Source organism: Numenius arquata, chromosome 1 (genome assembly GCF_964106895.1).
Source record: "Numenius arquata chromosome 1, bNumArq3.hap1.1, whole genome shotgun sequence".
NCBI classification, from domain to species: Eukaryota; Metazoa; Chordata; class Aves; order Charadriiformes; family Scolopacidae; genus Numenius; species Numenius arquata.
The window spans coordinates 141,483,043-141,504,802 of NC_133576.1; the positions used below are offsets into that span (position 1 = coordinate 141,483,043).

Genomic DNA, 21,760 nt, shown 5'->3' on the forward strand with positions numbered 1-21,760 from the left:
AGTTGTGGTCCTTGGGGAAGCGGTGGTCCTTGGGGAAGGAATGATCCTTGGAGAAGTGATGGTCCTTCGGGAACTGGTGGTCCTTGGAGAAGTGATGGTCCTTGAGTAGTGGTTGTCCGTGGGGAAGTCCGACCCATCCATAGCAACACACCAGCCTGGTGGGATCAGCCAGGATAAGTCTGGAGCAGGCGCTGTGGGCCTGCCCAGAGGTGGTCATGCCTGCCCGTTGCCTTGGCTCGGTTCAGCAGCGTTCCCAGGCCAAGGTCTGCTTTGTTTTCATGCAAAGGGGGCACTTTCCAGGAACTTTTGGAGGAAATAAAGCTCTGAAAGCACGTGGTCACCATTGGCTCACCCTCACAGCCTCGTACGCCGTGGCTTCTGCCACCCTTTCTTGGGAGAGGTGACACAACGAGTGGCCTGGCAGGAATCCCCCCTCTGCAGGTGTGTTCAGCGCCGTCGTGGACAAGAAGCCTTCAGGAAGAGCGTGAGACTCCGACCTTCCTCAAGGGAGAGGAATCGAGCTGTCGTGGTTGCAGTTTCATCTTCCTTCTGCGTTTACCAACTGCAGCCCCGGGTCTCGACCCCCGGGTTGTGTGGGTGCCCTCGGTGTCCAACTCTTGGAAGATGGCCTTGAGATACTCCCCTGTTCAGCCCCATCAAGTTTTATTGATGCTGCTGTTCCCTGAAGCTGGTTCCCCATCACCCAGCCCCAGTTCTCCCAGTAAAAGCTGGGCTAGAAGCCGTGACGGTGACCTTCTGGTGGAGCCGTGGTATCTGCTGGTGGCACCAGGAATCGGGAGCGTCCCTGGCTCCGCACGGTGCGTTTGGTGGCAGTTCTCTCCTCCAAGGAGGCCTCCAAGGTGCTCGCTCAGAAACAGCCAGGGATTTCACACCGTCCCCAGGGCTCGGTTCCTCTTCTCCCCCCGCCACCCCCCAGGATGCGGTTCAGAAACACCCATCGGGTGTTGCCGTCAGGGAGGGCGGTGATTTGAGGAGAACCCTGCCCTTTACGGTCATCTGGGGTGACACCGTGGTCTCTGGCCGCCGTCGCTTCTCCTGAGCATCCCACCCGCTGTGGGCTGGTGTCTCCTGATGCCCCAGCGCCTGCTCTCCTCCTGCCTCGCTCTTCCGCTGCCTCCCACGTTATTTGCGCTGCTCCGGAGGAACGGGGGGGCTCTTTGCTGGTCGTGCCGGGCGGGTTTGGTCCTGATGGTGGCAGGGGACGGTGACCCACGTCCTGGGGCTCGGCTGCGAGACCTCCCGCCTCTTCTCACCCCCTTTCGCTTCTCCTCCCCTTTGCTCCTTTCTCCCTCCATTCGCCTCTTCCATTCTCTACCCTTTGCCTCCAGCCGGTGCAGACCCCGAGTAAGGGGCAGGGGCTGGGTCCCCTGGTACCCCCAGGTCCCCTGGGGCCACCCCCCCCCGGATCCCCCAGCAGCCCCCAGGTTCCGGAGGGGATCCCACTCCTGAGGTCTTGCAGTAGGTGGTAGGAGACCATCGCGGTGGCCCTTTGGCCAGGCCGTGGGGTCGGGCAGGGACCGCGGGGACGTTGGGTCGGGCTCCATCAGCGTCCCACCCCTCCCGGTGGTCCCGCAATAAGCTGCGACTCGACTTTTCGTTTTCTCCCTTCATCCTCTTCCTCCTCCTCCTCCTCCTCCTCCTCCTCCCTCCCAACTCTCCGCTTCAGAAAGGGGGTCTGGGAGCCCCTCGGGGCTGTAGGCGACGCCTTTCACCGTCAGACGGGGGCACCAGGCCGGGGCACAAACCGCTGTGCAGCAGAGGGGCTCCGCGGGGAGACACCCACCTCCAATTCCTCACACACACACACACCCCCCGCCGGGATTCGGGGTTTGCTCCGGCTGAGCCGGGAAAAAGGGGGGAAAGGCTCGCTCCGGCGCTTTCCCCGCTGGGGGGGGGTCGGGAATCCGTCCCCGCGCACACACGGGTGGGAGCGGAGCAGAGGAACCCGCTGGGGACGATGCCCCCCCGGTCCCACGGCTGGGAGGGCATCAGCTCCCGCGGCCGCTCCGCTTCTCCGGGGGCCCTGCACCGGGACGAAGTCCCTGGCCCCCCTCCCACGGGGGTCCCTGGGGAAAAAGCGGGGCTGGGAGGGTGGTTTCCGGGGGAGCGGGAGGGAGCTGCGGGCTCTGAGCAGAGCCCAGCGGTGGCCAACGCGGCCAGTGCCTGGTCCAGGGCCCCCAGTGGCCACTGGAGGGGCAGCCGGTGCCTTCGGACCCCCCCAGCTCCGGGCTGAGCGCTCGCTGCTGCCCCATGGATGAGGGGGGAGGCCTCCATCCCTCTGGTTCTGCCTCTGTGTACGGTGGGTCCTTGGGCCCCCCCACGGCGCTGGGTTGGGGGGACACAGCGAGTTCAGCTGCAGCCCGAGCTGGGGACAGGGGATACAGTTGGGGGGGGGATGCAACAAGCACCCCTGCCTGAATTGGGGGGGTGACTTTGCCACCCGGGAAGTTGGCACTGGGCTGGATGAGCCCCCCTGTCCACAGGGGTGGCCACCACCATGGCTGGACGAGCACCCCCCCGTCACTGGGGATGGCCACTGCAGCTGGATGAGTCCCCCCATCCCTGGGGGTGCCCACCGTGGCTGGACGAGCCCCCCTGTCACTGGGGGTGGCCACTGCAGCTGGATGAGTCCCCCCATCCCTGGGGGTGCCCACCGTGGCTGGACGAGCCCCCCCATCACTGGGGGTGGCCACTGCAGCTGGATGAGTCCCCCCATCCCTGGGGGTGCCCACTGTGGCTGGACGAGCCCCCTCGTCACTGGGGGTGCCCACCGTGGCTGGACGAGCCCCCTCATCACTGGGGGTGGCCACTGCAGCCATACAGAGGAGCAGAACCAGGGGGGGCAAGGCAGCCAGAGCAGGGGGGTTCCTGGGGTGGGGGGTTCCCCTGCATCCCCCACCCCACCAGCCGCCCTCAGCTGCTGCATCCGTGTGTGCGCGTGTGGGCTGGGGGTCCCCGGGCTACCGGGCCAGCGTGGCTAACGCCATCTCTCTCTCCCCTCCGCCTTCTCCACCCCCCAGAGACTTGACTCGCTGCGACTCCGAGTCCTCCATCCCGCACCTGAGCGACCACCAGCGTGTCCCCAGCTCGGCCTCCAAGCTGCTGGCTGCTCGCCCCAACCTGCTGACCCGCTCCATCGAGGAGGTTGCCCCCGGCCACCCTGCCATCGGCGCCCCCACCGCCAACGGCGGCAGCCGGCACGCGGAGGCCACCGCCGGCCTGGGGGCTTTGCCGGAGCGGCTGCCCGAGAGCCCCATGGTGATGAAGAAGATGATGATGGTGAATCACGGCATGGAGAAGTCCTCCAGCCTGGGGGAGATCAGCCACCCGACGGCCGGCAAGCACAGCCACTCGGATTCCTCCCGCTCCCACAGCCCCAGCTCCACCGACCCCGACACCCCCTCCCCCATCTCTGACTGCCGGCCCGGCGGCACCAAGACCACCCGCATCCCGCAGTTGGCCACCAAGAAGAGCCCGGGGGACGAGGACAGCAGTTTGCCGGGCGATGAGGTCGACCTCGGCCAGAGCAAGAAAAAGTTCCCCCTAAAGATCTTCAAGAAGCCCAAGAAGTAGAGAATCGGGGGTGGTGGTGGTGGGGGGGGGTGGTGGGAAGAGGACACCCACCCAGGAGCGTGACCCAGGGAGAGGTGGGGGGGGGGGGGCACGGGGGAGGCAGCGCATCCCCCCCCCCCCCCCCCATCACCCGCTGCCCGCACCCCCCCCCCCCCGGTCTCCGAGTCACCGCATCCACCACCGGCAGCGGGAGGAGCTATTTAAACTTATTTATTTCCTGATCTCTCAGAGAAAGAAAGAAAGAAAGAGAAAAAAAAAAAAAAAAAACTAAAAAAGAAAAACCCAAACCAAGACGCCGCCTGCGCCCCCCCCCGAGAGAAAGAGCCGCCTTTAACCCCCCCCGACTGCTGCGCTCCCCGGCTTTGCTGTGCATGGCTTCCAGTTACTCCTGCCCCCCCCCCCAGCTCAGCCACACAGCATTTGGCTTCGGTTTCAATGGGGTTTTATTTTTTTATTTTTATTTTTTTTTTTAATTATTATTATTATTATTAATTTGTTTTGGTTTATTGTTTTTTGGGGGGTTTTTTGTTGTTGTTGTTGTTGTTGTTGTTTCCGGTTCTTCTGCCTCTTCCAACTATTTTGCACAGGCCGTAGGGGAGGCCGGGGGGTGGGGGTGTTGCGGGGAGGGGGGGGGGGAACCATCCGTCCATCCCCCCCCCCCCCCCCCGCCTCTGGGGGTGACAGGGGCACGAGCCCCCATCGCGGCCGTTCTCTCCTCATTTCTACCACTCACTTTCCTCCACCCCGGACCCCCCATCGCTGTGACGGTTTTGGGGGGGGGGGGGGGGGGAGAAGGGGGGGAGGAAATCCCTCTTTGTTCGCTCTTGATAAGCAAGAGCAAGTAAGGGGGGGGGGCTCTGCCCTCGCCGGTACTTGTGCATCCGCGGCTCTGCCCTCCATCCGCTTCCCCACGCTCCGGGGGCGGCTGCAGCCCCCGGGACCCCGCCGTGGGATGGGGATGGGGGGGGCTCTGCCCGGCCGGCCACGGCGCTGCCGGGGGGGCTTGTGCTGGCCCAGGAGCTGCTGGGGGGGGGTTTGTACTGGCCCGGGAGCTGCTGGGGGGGGTTTGTACTGGCCCAGGAGCTGCTGGGGGGGGGTTGTACTGGCCCAGGAGCTGCTGGGGGGGGGTTTGTACTGGCCCAGGAGCTGCTGGAGCAGCCCCGGGGTCCGCCTGCGGTGGGATTTGGGATGCGGGGGGGGAGGAGCCCACGGCTGCCCCCGTCTTTGCTCCCCGGGACCTTCCCGCAGGATCAGAACCGGGCTCCCCCGACCCCAGACCTGCCCCGGGGACCCTGGGGACGGAGTGAGGGGAGGGCCGTCCCCGGGGGGCGCTGGTGCAGAGCTGGGTCCAGCCGCCACCCCCACGCAAAAAGGAGGGGGCTCCGGGCGCGGGGCTCGTCCCCGTGTCCCCGTTTTCCAAGCCCGGAGGGGGCGGGGGACAGCGGGGCTGAGGCTGCGGGTGGGTGGCGGGAGCCTGAAAATGTCGTGTCCCCCCCCCAACTTCTCCCGGCTCCACGCCCCTGGAGCAGCGCCCTCCGGCCGGGTGCTGGGGGGCTCTGCGCCCTCCCCGGGGACCGAGGGGGTGCAGGGGGGGGGATGGAGGATGCTCGCCCCGGGGGCCCGCTGGCCCGAGGCCGGGGTCCAGCCTGGCTGTGCCAGCCCCTGGCCCGGGTCCTGCTGCCATCGGGGGGGGGTCTGGGGCTGGCCCAAGCCACTTGCGGGGGGGCTCGGTGACTCTCCCGTCCGTGTCCGTCCCCCCCCCGCCAGGCTGCGGGTCCCATCCTGCTGCTCGGAGCCCTCCTCTCCTCCTGCTCCCCCCGTCGCAGCCCAGGACCTCGATGGGGAGTCCCCAGCTCAGGGTGGGGGGAGACAAGCCCTGCTCCCTCCGGCTCTGCCGCCCTCCCGCACCCCTCCAGGCTGCTGCCCGGCACCACAGGACCCCCCCCCCCCTCTCCCTCGGCGAGGTCTCCCCCCAAACCCAGGGTCCCTTCCCTGCCACCCCCTCCCTCCCAAGCCCCTCTGTGCCACCGTCCGGCGTGTCCCCACCGTCCAGCACATTCCCGGCGGCTGGAGCTGCCAAGGGCAGAGGAGGATGCACAATTGGCAGGGGAGGAAGAGGAGGGGGGGGGGGGGGGGGGAAGGGATGCTGAAAGCCCCCTCCTCGGGGGGGGCCTTGCTTTACGCCAGAGTAATATATATGTGTATGTTGACAATACAGGAAGGGCTATAAAGGTGTTTTTTTGTTCCGTAGGTGGTAGTCAGACAATTACACTGTTGCTTTGAGATAAGTGAAAAAAATTCCTCTAAATGACTTAAGTGCCTGCATTTCCCTGGGGGGGGGGGAGGACGGGACACTGCGCTCGGCCCCCCCCCCGGGAGCGGGGTCGGGGGTAGCGGGGGATGCCCCTGGGGCAAGGGGGGGGACCCGGCGGCGCTGGTGGTGGTGGCGGAGACCTGTGGATGCTTCTGGAGAAGGGGCTGGGGATCCACCAAACGGCACCCGGTGACGCATCTGCCAAATCTTGATTTTAATTTTTTTTTTTTTTTTTTTTTTTTGGTCATTTCATAAAACTTTTAAATCCAATAAAGCATGTAGTCTATTTTACGAGCCAGGGTCTGCTGCTCCATTCTTCCAGCCCTTCCCAGGCTGCAGAGGGGGGGGGTCCTGCACAGGGGGGGGCTCTGGGACAGTGGATGCCCGCAGCAGGGGGGGGGTCCCTGGGCATCAGGCCAGAGGCTGCGAGCAGCGGGGGGAGTCATAGAGTCATGGAATGGTTTGGGTGGGAAGGGACCTTAAAGATCATCCTTTCCCACCCCGTGCCCTGGGCAGGGACACCTCCCACCAGAGCAAGTTGCTCCAAGCCCCCTCCAACCTGGCCTTGAACCCCTCCAGGGATGGAGCAGCCACAGCTTCTCGGGGCAACCTGGGCCAGGCTCTCACCACCCTCACAGCAAAGAACTTCTTCCCCACATCTCATCTCCATCTCCCCTCTTTCAGCGTCAAACCCTTCCCCCTCCTCCTAGGGCTCCCCTCCCTCATCCAGAGTCCCTCCCCAGCTTTCCTGGAGTCCCCTCCTTTAGGGACTGGAAGGGGCTCCAAGGTCTCCCTGGAACCTTCTCTTCTCCAGGTTGAACCCCCCCAGCTCTCTCAGCCTGTCCTCCCAGCAGAGGGGCTCCAGCCCTCCCAGCATCTCCGTGGCCTCCTCTGGCCCCGCTCCAACAGCTCCGTGTCCTTCTGATGTTGGTGGCCCCAGAGCTGGAGGCAGCACTGGGGGGGGGGGTGTCTCCCCAGAGCGGAGCAGAGGGGCAGAATTCCCCCCCTTGCCCTGCTGGCCACGCTGCTGGGGATGCAGCCCAGGGGGCAGGGAGGCTTTCTGGGCTGCCAGCCCAGGTTGCCGTCCTGTGGCCAGCTTTTCCCTCCCCCAGGACCCCCGAGTCCTTCTCCTCAGGGCTGCTCTCCAGCCATGCCCTGCCCAGCCTGGATTTGTGCTTGGCATTGCCAGGGATTGCCTGGGAGGACACGGCAGGATCCAGCCCGTCCCAGGGGAGCAGCACCCAGGTCCCACGGGGCTCCGGTGCATCAGCGGGGCCATCGGTGCGGCCGTGCCGAGGGTCACCCGGCCTCATGGTGGCACGGATCCGTCCCTGCTCGTGCTGCCCGACAGCCACGGCTCGGCACGGGGGGGGTGGTGGCACTCTGTGGCGTGGGGGCGGCCAGCTGACCCCCCCCCCCCCCCCCCACGCAGGCAGCAGCACGCCGGCGCACGTCCCCAGCTCTGGAAAAATGGAGCTTTATTGCCACAGCAGCAAACACACTCCTGGACTCGTGGCCACCTGAGGCTACAAACCCAGCTTGGGGTGGCCCTGGCCCCGCTCGCCTGCACCATGCGGGTCCCTGGCCCGGGATGGGCAAGCGGGGACTTGCCCTGGGCTTGGGGCTTTGATTCGGCTGCTGGGGCCAGCCCAGCCACAGCCATACGAGCCCTCCCGGTGCTGCTGGCCACGAGCACCCCCTGGGGAGTAGCCGGCAGGGCCCGGAGCCCACCCCGGGGGTCCGCGAGTCATTCCCAGCCCCACGATGGGCTTATCCCCTGCCCGAGGGGGCTGTCGCCGGCAGGGACGCTGCCGGGAGAGCGCTGGGTCAGGGCTGGGGACACACACGCAGCTGTCCCCAACCTGCTCCGAGAGGTGACAACCACCCGGAGGTGGAGCGGGGCCTGGGCGGCAGGTTCTGCTGGCAGAGGGTCCCCTGGAAACACCCTTGGAGCGGGCAGAACCTTTCTAGGAAAAAGAATTGAAATATGCCCTGGGCTTGGTGGTTGGCAACGGTGACGGCACAAGGGGAAGTCACCTGCACCAGCAGCCAGCCCCCGGGCGGGTGTCCCCGTCCCCGGCGGGTCCCATCTTCCTGGGGGGCTCTGAGCGAGGACGTGGGGTGCCCCGGGGCCGTCGTCAGTCCTCGCTGGTGCCGTGGGGCAGCACGTTGAAGTCGCTGTTGGTCAGGGTGATGGTGAACGGCACGTCGATGATGGCTCCGGCCACATCCCGGGAGGTGGCCGTCCTCCAGGAGTGCAAGGGCTGCGTGGCCTTCTGGAAGCGCTGGGGGTGGGCGAGGATGAGCAGGGGCTGTCCCGACCCCCCCCCCATGGGGCAGAGGGCAGAAGGGTCAGACCCCACCTCTTGCCCCAGCCCCACAGCTCCAGCCCTTTCTCCATCTCTTGGGGAAGGGTCAGCATCACACACCCCCTGCTCCATCACTGCTCTCTCCCGCCCCGTCCCCAGCACCGGGGCAGCCCCTGCCCTGTCCCCGTCCCCGTGTCCCATCCCACCTCCCACACTCACGTCGCTCAGCGTCCCCGACTCGCGGCACAGGGCCACGGTGGCCCACAGCGGGATCTGCAGGCAGGTGAGGAGGCCCATGCAGACCCCCAGGCTCGTGCCCCAGGGGGGGTACTTGTAGGTGCCGTAGCGCAGGGGGACGCCATACATTTCCAGGAAGGTGTAGATGAGTGTGAACTGGAAGACAGGGTGGGCAGGAGCGATGTGACACCACAGCACTGCCTGTCCCCGGGGGTCTTGGCCAGGCTGGCCGCCACAAGGACCCCCCAGGGCCACCCCAAATGCCCTCCACAGCCACAGAGAGGCCACCAGGACCGGGCCAGCCTTGCTCCAAACCCATGGCAAGAGCTGCCCCTCTGGGAGGTGGAACGGGAGAGATGGAGGGAGAGGAGCTCGGTGCTCACCAGCAGCAGGCAGGGGGTGAAGAAGGCCCAGCACACCTTGAAGTAGCCCAGCATGTGGCTGCACCAGGGCGGGCACCGGCAGATCATGTCCACGATGTCCCGGCAGAACCGGTCCACACCTGCAGGGACCCAGGGAGAGGGTGACGGCCGGGACCCTGCCTGTCCCCAGACCCGGTCCCTGGGGTCCCCGGCAGCCACGACACCCCATGCTGGGGCTGGGAGGTGGCGGTGCTGGGTACTGAGCATCCACCAGGCTTTGTGGGGGATGGAGAGGAAATTGTGTGCCCTCCCATGCACAGGGGAAATTGCACCCCAGCTTCGCACCGTCTCGTCACAGGGCTGAGGTGTGCCTGGGCAGCAGGACGGGGGGGGTATTTCCCTGCCCACCCCAGCTCCAAGCTCTCCACAGAGCCTGGCCATGGTTTGCCGTGAGCCCCAGGACCACCAAGCCTTGGCAGCGTGGTAGCCAGGGGCTACCCTGGGCCATAAACACCCTGCAGCAGTGCTCCGGGGCTGGCAGCACCTCACCCCTGTGCTGGCTGCACCCCAGTCCCCACCCCAGAGCTGGCTGCACCCCAAGGAACACCCCAGAGCTGGCTGCACCCCAAGGAACACCCCAGGGCTGGCTGCACCCCAAGGCACACCCCAGGGCTGGCTGCAGCTTGCCCCAGGGCCACCCGCTCCGCTCACCGTAGCAGAAGGCAATGCCCAGACACATGAAGAGGGCGACGATGATGAGCCCGAAGCCGGTGCTGTAGGTGTCAATGAGGGTGAACCAGAAGATGCCACCCTGCGGGGTGGGGAGGGAGGGATGGGGTCAGCACCCACGGCCAGGGGCAGCAGGGTGGGTGCAGGGCACCCAGGGCCACTGACACCATCCATACCAAGGCCCACGCGTGGTAGCCAGAGGCTGGAGGGGGAAGGAGGCCGTTTCTCCAGTCTCCACCCTGGCATCACCCAAGGGTGCTGGGTGGGGGTGCAGGGGACCCCATACCTGGGTGACCAGCAGGAGCCCCAGCAGGTAGAAGGAGGTGCAGAGCACACCCAGCAACACCATCTTCCTCCTCCAGTCGCGCAGGGCTGGGAACTCATCCAGGATGGCGGTGGTGATGCCCTCGATGTTCCCAAACTGAGGGATGGGGGTGTCAGTGGGGGGGAACATCCCAGTCCCTGCCTCCCCCGGACTGGGCGCAGGGGGTGGTCCTCACAGAGGGAACTTTGCAGGGCACTGACCCCATCCCTGTGACACCTGGGCACGTGGAGACACCCATCCCATCGGCAGGATGTGGCTGCATCCCTGCCCCATCACCCTGGGTGCAGCCCCACATGGGGGGGTCCACGCACCCCCCCCCCAACCCCAGCACCATCCTCACGCTCCCGGCCCATGCACGTCATGGTCTGCATGCCCGAGACGGGGTGTATCTGGCACCCCAAGGCCAGGCACGGGGCAGGACATGGGGCTGCCCGGGGGTGACAATCACCAAAGTGTCCACGCCCAACGTGAGGAGCATGAGGAAGAAGAGGATGGACCAGAACGGGGAGCCGGGCAGCAGGGAGAGGGCTTCGGGGTACGCCACGAACGCCAGCCCAGGGCCTGCGGGGTGAGATGGAGGGAAGCGTGAAAGGACACGTCGTGGTGAGACACACCACCCAGGGCACCAGGACATCTGCTGGCACGGCAGGGCAGGAGTTCCCCCTCCCGGAGACCATACCTGAGGCGACAACGCTGCCCACAGGGATGTTTTTCCTCCAGGCCATGTGTCCCAGCACTGAGAAGATGGCGAAGCCGGCGAAGAAGCTGGTGCAGCAGTTCCCGATGGTGATGACCAAGGTGTCCCTGTCGGGGAGGGTGTCACAGCCCCACACCCATGGGGTGAGGATGGAGATGGGGGCATCCCCATGGGCCACACGGGCTCGGACCTTCCCATCATTGCCTGGCTGCAACCCGGGGCTGCCCTGAGCCCCCCGAGCCCCCAGAGCCCCCCTCCAAACTCACCGGATGACGTTGTTGTCAAACTTGTTGTAGGAAGCCATGGAGAGCAGCCCCCCGAACCCGATGCCCAGGGAATAGAAGATCTGCGAGGCCGCGTCGCTCCACACCTGGGGGACAACAATGGGGGGGGGCTGCAGGACTCCCCAGCCCCACCAGCCCCGGCTCGGGGTGGGGGGGGTGGGGATCACTGCCATCAGGGACACCCCCCCCTGACCCCGGCGTGGGGTTACCTGGGCGCTCTGCAGCCTGCTCCAGTCCGAGGAGAGGTAGAAGCGGACGCCTTCGAGGGAGCCGTCCAGCGTGGCCCCCCGGATGATGAGGATGAGGATGACCAGGTAGGGGAAGGTGGCGGTGAAGTACACCACCTGCACAGCGCACGGCACGGCTCAGCCCCGCTCCCCCGCCATGGCAGCCCCCCCCATCGCCCCCCAGAGCCGCCCATCACCTTGCCGGAGCTGCGGATGCCCTTCAGCATGCAGAGGAAGACGAGGGTCCAGGCTGCCAGCAGGCAGAGGGCGAGGGGCCACTGCACGGGGCCGGGGTCCCCGAGGCCAGAGCTGTGTGTCACCCCCAGCACCTGCTCACTGCGGGGACACGGGTCAGCGGGATGGGGGACGCGGGGCACCCTTGTCACCTCCACAATGTCCTTGTCCACCCCTCTGCCCCCCACAAAGCCTCTGGCAGCACCGACCAGGGCCTTTTGGGGGCTCAGCCCCAGCCCCCCGGGACCAGGGGAGATGGAGCTGGGGCTGGACCCCCCAGACATGGGCTGAGAGAGGGACACATGCCACACTGCCACGTTGCCACACAGGGACTTACTTCCAGAAAACCTCGCTGGTGCTGACCCAGCCGGTGGTCCCCGATGTGTTCTGTAACACACAGCCCTGCCAGGTCACCTCCGTGGCCACTGCCACAGCCACCGCCACGGCCACCATCCCCAACATCCCTGCTGGCCCCGGCCCCGGCCCCAGCCTAACCCTTCTTTTCTGCTGCCAGCAAAGTTTTTCCAGAGAAACCACTTGCCCTGTCCTCGAGTGGCATCTGGCCCCACAGCATCCCACCCCACAGGGGACCCGACCCCGCAACGCTGCCAGCCCAGGGGCCACCGACCTGGCAGAGGTCTGCATTCCTGGGGGCATGGCAGGACCAGGGTAGGGGGCTCTGGAAGGAGGAGCCCAGGTAGTAGAAAGCCCAGGCGATGATGACGTTGTAGTAGAGGGACACCAGGGAGGACACGATGAGCATGGCAACGCCAACACCTGCCCAAGGAGAGGGGCTGCTGAGGTCTGCTCCCTGCAGACCCCCAGCCCCGAGTCCAGGGGGATGGAGAGGTGGCAGGAGACCTGCCCAGGGACTCGGGGTGCAGGCTGGGGTTTCACCAAGGGGATGTCCCAGCCCCCATACCCACCCCACACCCCATCCCACAGCCCAGCCGTCCCCAGCAGCCACGGGGACAGGAAGGAGACGTGCCCCCAGCCCCACCTTTGAGGAGTGGGCAGCACTTCCAGACAGTGATGGGACCTGCGGCCCCGTACTGGCCCAGGCTCAGCTCCATCAGGAAGAGGGGTAGCCCCATAATGAACAGCATGATGAAGTAGGAGATGAGGAAGATACCTGGCAGGAGGAGAAGGGCAGTGGGTTGGGGGGATGGCCAGCACCAGCCTGGGCCCCCCAGAGGACAGTGGTTTGGACTTATGGCAAGGACATGTGTCCGGGCAGGATGCAGCGGAGCAAGGAAAGCTCCTGGGGGCTGCCAGCTCCATCCTGGGACCTGGTGGGATCCCACTGGCCCAGGCTTGAGGTGGGTGGTGGGAGCAGTGCTGGGCGTGCAGCCGTGGGTGCTGCAATGGTGCTCAGGGATGTGGGATGCTCGGGGCTCAGGGATACTCAGGGCCATGGGATGCCCAGAGCTGAGGGATGCTCAGGGCCATAGGATGCTCAGCACCATGGGATGCTCAGGGCTGAGGGATGCTCAGTGCCATGGGATGCCCAGGACCATGGGATGCTCAGGGCCATGGGATGCCCAGGGCTGAGGGATGCTCAGGACCGTGGGATGCTCAGGGCTGAGGGATGCTCAGGGCCCTGCGATGTGCCCACAGAAGATCCCGGAGTTTCCCCTGGTGATACACTGACATCTCCATCTTTGCACAGCTTGTCTCACTAATTGCCTTCTCTGCAGAGGAAATCCTGCTCCTTGGAGCCTTAGCCAGGCCAAATTTGTGCTGGAAAAGGACATTTTCCCAGGGAGAAACCAGCATTTCCCAGCTGGCAGCCAGCTGCAGCCCAAGCCTGTCCTCTCCTGGTGGCAAATCTCCAGCACGGTGACTGCCGTTCCCCGCAGCGGAGCAGCTTTCCAAACCCCGCTCCCCCGCAGCCTCGCTGAGAGACCAGATGTGGGGCTGGCTGCTCGTTAGCCCGGCACTCATTAGCGCAGGGCTGCAGGGGAGCCACCAGGCAGCTCTGGCAGAGGCTTCGCAGGGCTCAGCATGGAGGGGAGGGGACCTCCGCAGGTTTAAAGCCCCATTGGGACAGCGGGAATTCCTGCCTGGCTGTTGGCAGAGGTTTGGGAATGAGGGGAGATGGTGTCCCAGTCCCACTGGCTCCCTGCTCCACTGGGCCATGGTGGTCCTGGCTGCTTTCCTGCCAGTCCAATCCATCCCGCGGGTGCTGGCACTGCAGGGGTCTTCTGCAAGAGGTGTGGCATGGGGACAAACCTCCCGACACCCCCAAATCCATGGCTTTGGGATGAATCACCCCCCCTTAACTGCCTTCCCCTCCATCCCTTTGTGGAGGGACCCATTTCTTCTGCTGGTCCCAAGCCCCTTTGGCTGGTGCTGCCCAGATGGTGGTCAGGGAGCGGCTTCCTCATGCCCCCCCGTGGGTGTCAGGCAGTGCCCATGGGCTCTGTGTGGCCAGGCGGGTGGCAGTGACATCCAGTGGCGAGTTCACCCATCGTTGTGCCTGACCAAAGCCACCCTCGCCTTGCTGGGACGAGGGGTCCGTGGGGCGATATACACCCCAGAGCTAGCGCAGCGCAGCCCGTCTCCTGCCCAGGAGAAGGCCTGGGGGGCAAGGGGCCCATGATGGGCAGCAGGAGCACCAAGAGCAGGAGTCTGGGGTGTCCCAGTGCAAAAGCCCTGTGGGTGTCCTCCACAGCTGTGCCAAAGGTGGCCATGACGGGGGAGACCAATGTGGGTGAGGATGGTCACATCTCTCTGTCCCCAGAGAAGGTCGCCCCACTGCTGTCCCCATCCCCGTGGTGGCAGGGTGCCACGGGAGCCCCCGCACACCCCTGTGCCCCTGGGGCTGCAGCATCTCCCATGGGAAAAGCCACTTCTCCTTCTCCCTCTACCCTCTCCCTGGCCCTGGTGCTAATGTGGGGCAGGCTGTGCAACCCCTCAGGAAGGAGGAGATGCTTCCCCAGGAGGAATTAAATTGGGGTGCATCAAGAAGACCGTGGCCAGCAGGTGGAGGGAGGTCAACCTCCCCCTCTGCTCTGCCCTGGGGAGGCCACAGCTGGAGCACTGGGACCACTTCTGGGCTCCCCAGTTCCAGAAGAACAGGGAACTGCTGGGGAGAGTCCAGCGGAGGCTGCGAGGATGATGAGGGACTGGAGCATCTCTCTGCTGAGGAAAGGCTGAGGGACCTGGGGCCGTTCAGCTGGAGAAGAGCAGACTGAGAGGAGATCTCATGGATGCTGAGCAAGAGCTAAAGGGTGGGGGGCAAGAGGATGGGGCCAGACTCTCCTCAGTGGTGCCCGGGGACAGGAAAAAGGGCAAAGGGCACAAACTGAGATGCAGAAAATAAGGAAAACTTTCCTGTGAGGGTGGCAGAGCCCTGGCAGAGGCTGCCCAGAGAGGTGGTGGAGTCTCCTTCTCTGGAGACATTCAAACCCCTTCTGGACGCGTTCTTGTCCAACCTGCTCTGGGTGGACCTGCTCTGGCAGGGGGTTGGACTGGGGGGTCTCCAGAGGTCCCTGCCAACCCCTGCCAGGCTGGGATTCTGTGATCCATGGCCAACCCTGCATGCCAGCCCCAGCACGGGTCACGGCAGCCCCATCACCCTGCAGCAAGCCCTGCCCCAAGGGCCAAATTCCTCCCCGAGGGCCAAATTCCTCCCTGCTTAGGCGAGGTACGAAGCTTGGCACAGCCCAGCCCTGGCACACGTCCTGTCAAGATGCCGGTGCTTCCCCAGCACCAGACGGTGTCACAGGGATGGGTGCCACCCCCCACGGGCAGCGGGGCCAAGCATGCAGTGTCAGGGGCAGCTGGGGTATGGGGCAGAGGTTTGGGGGGGCCACGGAGTGCCAGGCAGGGTCCCACACTCCTGTGCCCCATACACGGCTGCCACACAAACACACCCACTGGCCAGCCATGCCCCGAACAAGTTGGTTGGCTCATTAGCAAATTAGTTCAGTTACGGTGATTTAAGGAGCATCCATGGGGCAAAGGGCTGATTAGAGGGCTGGAGTCCTTCTGCTGGGAGGACAGGCTGAGAGGGGTTCAGCCTGGAGAAGAGAAGGCTCCGGGGAGACCTTCGAGCCCCTTCCAGTCCCTAAAGGGGGGGGCTCCAGGAAAGCTGGGGAGCCCAGCTGATGAGGGAGGGGAGCCCTAGGAGGAGGGGGAAGGGTTTGACCCTGAAAGAGGGGAGATTGAGCTGAGATGTGGGGAAGAACTTCTTTGCTGTGAGGGTGGTGAGAGCCTGGCCCAGGTTGCCCTGAGAAGCTGTGGCTGCCCCATCCCTGGAGGGGTTCAAGGCCAGGTTGGAGGGGGCTTGGAGCAACCTGCTCTGGTGGGAGGTGTCCTTGCCCAGGGCAGGGGGTGGCACTGTGGGGGCTTTAAGGTCCCTTCCAACACAAACCATTTTGTGATTGTATGATTCTATGAAAGCAGAAATCACCAATTTAACTGGGCAGTTTGAAGTGAGTGTAAATTAAATGGTGCGATAAAAGCCCCTCAGCCCAGTCTGGGGAGGGCAGGCTGTGGGGCTGGACTGGCTGTGAGCCCATGGATCATTTGGATCCCCAGCCAGCAGCAGAACACTGCAGGCTGTGATGCTCAGCTTGAGGGGAGATGCCAGAGGACACAGCAGCGTAGGTCAGAAGCGCAGCAAAGGTGGCAAGGGCTGGATGGTGGCCCCTTTGGCTGGGGGCAAGAGGAGACAACGTCAGGGCAGAAGAAGCAGCAAGGGGCTCAGGAATGACCCTTGGGGAGGTTTCTCCCATCCCACAGCCCAAGGACACAGCGCTGCATCCTGGGATGCTGCCACCAGGCACCAGCCACACGCTGAGCTGTCTGCATTTTGTCCTGGCCCAGAAATATGGCAGGTCGTTGCCCTGCTTGGCTGCCTTCCTGGGCGCTCCTGCCCAATTGAATTGGGTTTTACCATGGACGGGCACCTCCACGCAGCTGCAGGACACCAGAGGGTCCCTGCTATCGCTCCTGCGGAGGTGGTGACAGAGTTGATGGGGGGTCATGGCTTTTCTGGCCAAGCCCCGCTTCTCCAGGTAGGGGCAGAGATGCTCTGCAGGGGGGGGTTCTGCCTGGAGGCAGCTCTTTCTGGCCCAAACCACCCGGGATGGTGTTGCTGGTTGCTCTGGGCTTACCCCAGAGGCAGGCACAGGAGAAGTCCCCGAGGACATTCATGGGAAGATGCTTTGAACTCTTAAAGCATCCCTCCCTGTGGTCAAGTCCCCGAGGACATTCATGGGAAGATGCTTTGAACTCTTAAAGCATCCCTCCCTGTGGTCCTCACAGTGGGATTAAAGTGATGGTGCCCAGGTGGGCATCACACAACCCCAAATCCTTGAATCCCCCATGTTTGCTCTCCTGGTGCCCCTGTGCACCATCCCGCTGTCCCTCCCCAACCCCCTGTGCTCCTGGCCTCCATCCAGGAGAAGGGAGCAGTGCCCGGGTGTCCAGGGAAGGGACGTCTGTACCCGCGGTGGGGACCCACCTCCTCCGTTGCGGTAGCACAGGTAGGGAAAGCGCCAGATGTTGCCCAGCCCCACGCAGTAGCCCAGGCAGGACAGCAGGAACTCGTGCTTGCTGGCCCATGTCTCCCGGGGTGGGCTGGGGGCCAGGATCTCAGGCTGGGACAGGGGTCCCGGCCAGGGCTGGCTGCTGGTGTCGGTGGTTGTACCCTCCGTATGGAAGATGTTGACCTGTGGAGGAGAGCAAAGCATCAGGACCTGCTGGCAGCAGCCTGAAAACGCCGCAAAGGTCCTCAGCAGGAGTGGGCACGATCAAGCTCTTGCTGAAAAAGCATCTGGTTCCCAAAAAGGCTTTGGGGTTTCCCTGAAACGTGCCCAGCAGGACCCTGTGGTGGCCCGTGCTGTGGGACGTGGGAGGCTCGGGCTGGCCCAGAGCTCCGTGCTCGTCAAGACATCTGCTCTGCTCCCAGGGCACAGCCGGCAGCACCACAGGGAGCTGCAAGGTCACAGCAGGGCTTGGGACTGTGATCCCTTCCACCGGCACCAGCCTCCTTGGGCATAGGTCCTGCCCCCTGGGAAGGATGGAGGGATCCCCCAAATCTTCCCGCAGAGGCTGCTCCAGCCACATGGTCCTGCCCTGGAGGTCCCCTCTGCCATCCAAGCTGCAGCTTTGCTCTGGTTCCTCCAGGACAGACCCTGACCCAGCAAACGGACTTCCAGGAGAGATGAGGATCAGCAAGAGAGGGAGGGGACCCTCCCCAGCCCCTGGCCGGGGGTCTGGCAGTGTGATGCCATGGGGCCATCGAGACGCTTGGGAAGGCTGAAGCCCCTCTGCTGTGAGGGGGGGGCTGAGAGAGTTGGGGGGGTTCAGCCTGGAGAAGAGAAGGCTCCAGGGAGACCTTAGAGCCCCTTCCAGTCCCTCAAGGGGGGGCTCCAGGAAAGCTGGGGAGGGACTCTTGATGAGGGAGGGGAGCCCTAGGAGGAGGGGGAAGGGTTTGACACTGAAAGAGGGGAGATGAAGATGAGATGTGGGGAAGAAGTTCTTTGCTGTGAGGGTGGTGAGAGCCTGGCCCAGGTTGCCCCGAGAAGCTGTGGCTGCCCCATCCCTGGAGGGGTTCAAGGCCAGGTTGGAGGGGGCTTGGAGCAACCTGCTCTGGTGGGAGGTGTCCCTGCCCAGGGCAGGGGGTGGCACTGGGTGGTCTTTAAGGTCCCTTCCCACCCAAACCATTCTGTGATTGATTCTATGATTCTAATGTTGTTGTGTGGGGAAATCCCTTTACTATCAGTGCCACCACAGATGCAAACAGTTGTTCCCAGCCCAGTTGTGTGCCAGGCCTTGGGAGCGCTGTTGTGACTCAGTTTCCTCCGCCTGTGGGACCCCATGGGGAAGCACCGCTCGAGGCAGAGGAGGAGGGTTGCTCGGTGACGAAGCAGCGCTATGATTCACAGACCACAGAGCCAGCCGTGACCGCTGAGATCAGACCTGATCTCATCTGCCACACAAGCCAAAGGCCGGAGTGCCCAGGCTTTGCTCCCACTGGAGCGTGAGAGTTTGTTTCAGGAAAGGATACAGCTTTGAATTAAATAAAAATATCCTCCGTGGTGCAGTGTCCCTGCCCGGGTTTGAGGGGGCTGATCCAGCGTTTACTGGTCACACAGCATCCCATTCCTCTACTCACACCATCCCTTCCTAAGCAACGGGATGGGTCATCAAGGCAGCAACCTGCAAACCCCAGCCGTGGAAAATGCTCCTCCATCTCCACCTTCTCCAGCGGCTGCAGAAAACCTGAAATCCAGCTCATTCCCCATCCCGTTCTCCCAGTGGAGCGGGCAGGAGACATGCCTTCTCTCAGGCAGGAGCACCGGCCAGGCTCGACAGAGAGGGCAGCTCTCACAGGATTCCCAAGATACTGGCATTTTGGGGCTGTTCAGAGGCAACCGTGTCTTGGTCGCGTGCAGAGAGATGTCTGCTCTTGTGCAAAGTCCACGGGCGCAGCCCAGCTCCCTCCAGGCACCTGATCCCAAGGGATCAGAGCCCGGGAGTGCCAGCACCCACATGAGCTTGTTTACACCAGAAACCGGGGCCAGCCTCGCCATGTGCCTTCCTGCAAGGTACCGGGTATCAGCTCAGGGTTATCTGTGGGTGGTTGAAACAAGGTGCAGATTAACCAGATTCTAACCATGCCCTCGGCATCAAAGCTGTCTGTCCTCCCAGAACCGGCCGGGAAGCTCGGCGCAGGGATGCCCGCTGTGTTTGCAGGAGCCAGCCCCAGGCACAGCGTGGCCAGCACAGACCGAGCAAGTCCTGCTGAGCCTGGCAAGATGTGCTATGGTTGCCCTGTGCCCCTGGCAGCTTCTGCCATCCCCACACCTCCTGGGGCTTCCCACTGCCAGCCCAGAGCGATGGAATGGTGGCCGTAACTGTTTGCACAAGGGGGCCATGCCACCCACCTCCCTGCTGCTTTGAACGGAGGAGGTGATAAATGTGCAGCATCTTCCCTGAGGAGGTCAACAAGGACGGATGAGGAGTTAAAATTATAGAATCATAGAATGGTTTGGGTGGGAAGGGACCTTAAAGACCACCCAGTGCCACCCCCTGCCCTGGGCAGGGACACCTCCCACCAGAGCAGGTTGCTCCAAGCCCCCTCCAACCTGGCCTTGAACCCCTCCAGGGATGGGGCAGCCTTCTCGGGGCAACCTGGGCCAGGCTCTCACCACCCTCACAGGGAACGCAGGAAACTTGCCACAGGAGGACCAAGGGCTTCCTGGGCAAGTCTCCTGGCCCAGGGTCCTGCTCTTGCCCTTCTCCCGCAGGGCTGCCCTGTACAGGCACCCGCAGCACCCACATCACTGCCAAGGGGCAATTAATGTCATTATCAGCCCCACCCATTCCCAATCACACTTTATGGGTGCTGGAGCTGTGGATGGAAATTCCCTGAGCGGGAATTCAGCCCCGCTGGCCAGGCAGAACCTGCTCCCTGCTACCTTCACCCACTCCAATGCTGGCAAACGTGACCAGGGGGTCTCAGGAAGGAGAGGCAGGATGGCGCTGAGGAAGAGTGATGCTCGGTAGCCTTCGGCGCAGCCGGCAGCGGGGCTGTGCCAGCACCCCAACCCCATAGCTCGCTCCCTGCTCACCATGGGGAGATGGCACAGTGGGACACCGGGGCTCCAGCCCAGTCTGTCTCAGCACAGAGCATCCCACGCTGTCACCGTGACCAAGCCCTGTCCTGTCCCCACATCTTGCACTGCAGTGGGATGAGACATCTGAAGCCCCAAGGGCAGCCCACAGGGATCCAGCAGCTCCATCTCCCCCACCATTCATGTGCTCCACGTTGTGTGGGGCAACCTGGGAGCCGTGACCCCCCCTCGGCTTGCCTGTCCCACGCTCTGCCCCCCAGAAGGAAATCTGCCTGCACAGAACCTCACCCAACAGACTGCTCCTTGCCCTTGGCCACCCAACAGACCCCGCTTGCCCATGGCTACGCCAGGGCCCGGCAGCGACCTGCAGCCCCCACACAAGGAAGAGCAGTGGGGTTCCTCCAGCCCTTTGCAGGGATGTGCTGAAAAGCATCAGCTCCAACTGAGAAGAGCCAGCCTTGCTGGGCACAGCCTCCCCAGAGCCCCCCAGACGGGTGGGAGATCTGCCCCGCACACCCAAGGGGACACCGGGCTTTGAGCACCCGGAGAAATCCCGGCAGCTCCCCCAAACTGTAGCCATGGGGCAAGTTGCAAGGAGGTGTCCACCCATCGGGGATGGAGAAGGTGCTGCTCCACGGTGGAGGGAACCGAGCCAGGGTGAGACCCAAAGGCTGGCCATCACCTTGGCACATGGGTGGCTAAGGGACAACGATCTGTAGTAGCCCCAGACATCCCCGGTGCTGTTCCCACCATACCCATGGCTCACTGCAAGGGGTTCCCAGCTGCCATGGGGCTGTGGGGGGGTGACCTGCACCGCACGGGGTGCCATCAGCAGGAGCAGCACAGGGCAGAGCAGACATGTCCCCTCAGGGCTTGGGTCCTACCGTGGGCTCTGGCGGTGTGGTGGGGGCCAGGGGCCCCGGCATGTCGAGGTGGCCGGTGCACGGCATTTCCTGCTGGGCGGCGTGAGGGAAGGAGGGAGGGAAGGAGGGAGGGATGGAAGGAGGGACGGTCACTCCCTCACCTGCGCCAGGTACAGCTCCGCCCCGGGCTGTCCCTCTCAGTTCCTCAGTAAATCTGCAGAGGACATTGAGTTGGGTGGGGTGTTGATCTGCTGGAGGGCAGAATGCTCTGCAGAGGGGTCTGGACAGACCGGATGGATGGGCCAAGGCCAACGGTGTGAGGTTCAACAAGGCCAAGTGCGAGGTCCTGCCCTTGGGTCACACCAACCCCATGGACGCTCCAGGCTCCAGGAAGAGTGGTTGGAGCTGCCCCATGGAAAGGGACCTGGGGGTGTCAGTCAACAGGGGCTGAACATGAGCCAGCAGTGTGCCCAGGTGGCCAAGGAGGCCACCAGCATCCTGGCCTGTGTCAGCAACAGTGTGGTCAGCAGGACTGGGGCAGTGACCATCCCCCTGGACCGGGCACTGGGGAGGCCCCACCTCGAGGGCTGGGTCCAGTTTTGGGCCCCTCCCGACAGAAAAGACCTTGAGGGGCCGGAGCATGTCCAGAAAAGGGCACCGGAGCTGGTGAGGGGTCTGGAGCACAAGGAGAAGGGTCTGGAGAACTTCTGAGGGAGCTGGGGGTGTTCAGCCTGGAGAAAAGGAGGCTGAGAGGAGACCTTCTCGCTCTCTCCAACTCCCTGAAAGGAGGGTGTAGCCGGGGGGGTCGGTCTCTTCTCCCAAGGAACAGGCCATGGGACAAGAGGAAAGGGCCTCAAGTTGTACCAGGGAAGGTTTAGGATGGAGCTTGGGAACAATTTCTTTCTGGAAAGGGTTGTGAAGCCTTGGCAGAGGCTGCCCAGGGCAGTGGTGGAGTCGCCATCCCTGGAGGGATTTCAAAGGCGGGCAGAGGTGG

The 21,760-nt window shown here is 64.1% G+C and overlaps 2 protein-coding genes across 4 annotated transcripts in view; one reads left to right on the forward strand and one right to left on the reverse strand.

Annotated features, from left to right (window-relative positions):
• STIM1 (stromal interaction molecule 1) overlaps positions 1-3,825 on the forward strand; it is a 110,518-nt gene extending 106,693 nt beyond the window's left edge. For 2 of the 3 annotated variants that reach the window (XM_074144588.1, XM_074144596.1), the window contains one exon: positions 3,042-3,594. In XM_074144588.1, coding sequence (XP_074000689.1) covers positions 3,042-3,594 — 553 coding nt within the window. Of the gene's footprint in view, positions 1-3,041 lie in introns of all 3 variants that reach the window. The other variant, XM_074144603.1, reaches the window with a different exon arrangement.
• A 4,221-nt stretch (positions 3,826-8,046) lies between these two features.
• LOC141466548 (sodium-dependent proline transporter-like) lies at positions 8,047-20,853 on the reverse strand. Its single transcript, XM_074150550.1, has 15 exons — positions 20,788-20,853; positions 16,786-16,993; positions 12,313-12,444; positions 11,941-12,089; positions 11,650-11,699; positions 11,276-11,414; positions 11,061-11,195; positions 10,834-10,937; positions 10,550-10,674; positions 10,319-10,431; positions 9,832-9,966; positions 9,528-9,627; positions 8,838-8,956; positions 8,437-8,610; positions 8,047-8,193 (listed from the first exon to the last, which is right to left on the reverse strand). Exons 1-15 carry the CDS (start codon positions 20,851-20,853, stop codon positions 8,047-8,049), a joined length of 1,896 nt encoding a protein of 631 aa, XP_074006651.1.
• Between the last annotated feature and the right edge of the window lie 907 nt (positions 20,854-21,760).

Bases quoted from the DNA above. Each gene is read 5' to 3' on its own strand.
- LOC141466548 (XM_074150550.1), bottom strand. From the start codon at position 20,853: ATGCCGTGCACCGGCCACCTCGACATGCCGGGGCCCCTGGCCCCCACC. The intron at 8,611-8,837 runs GTGAGCACCGAG...CCTGTCTTCCAG, and splicing joins TCACCCCCTGCCTGCTGCTG to TTCACACTCATCTACACCTT. The intron at 8,194-8,436 runs GTGAGTGTGGGA...GCCCACCCCCAG, and splicing joins AGTCGGGGACGCTGAGCGAC to CGCTTCCAGAAGGCCACGCA.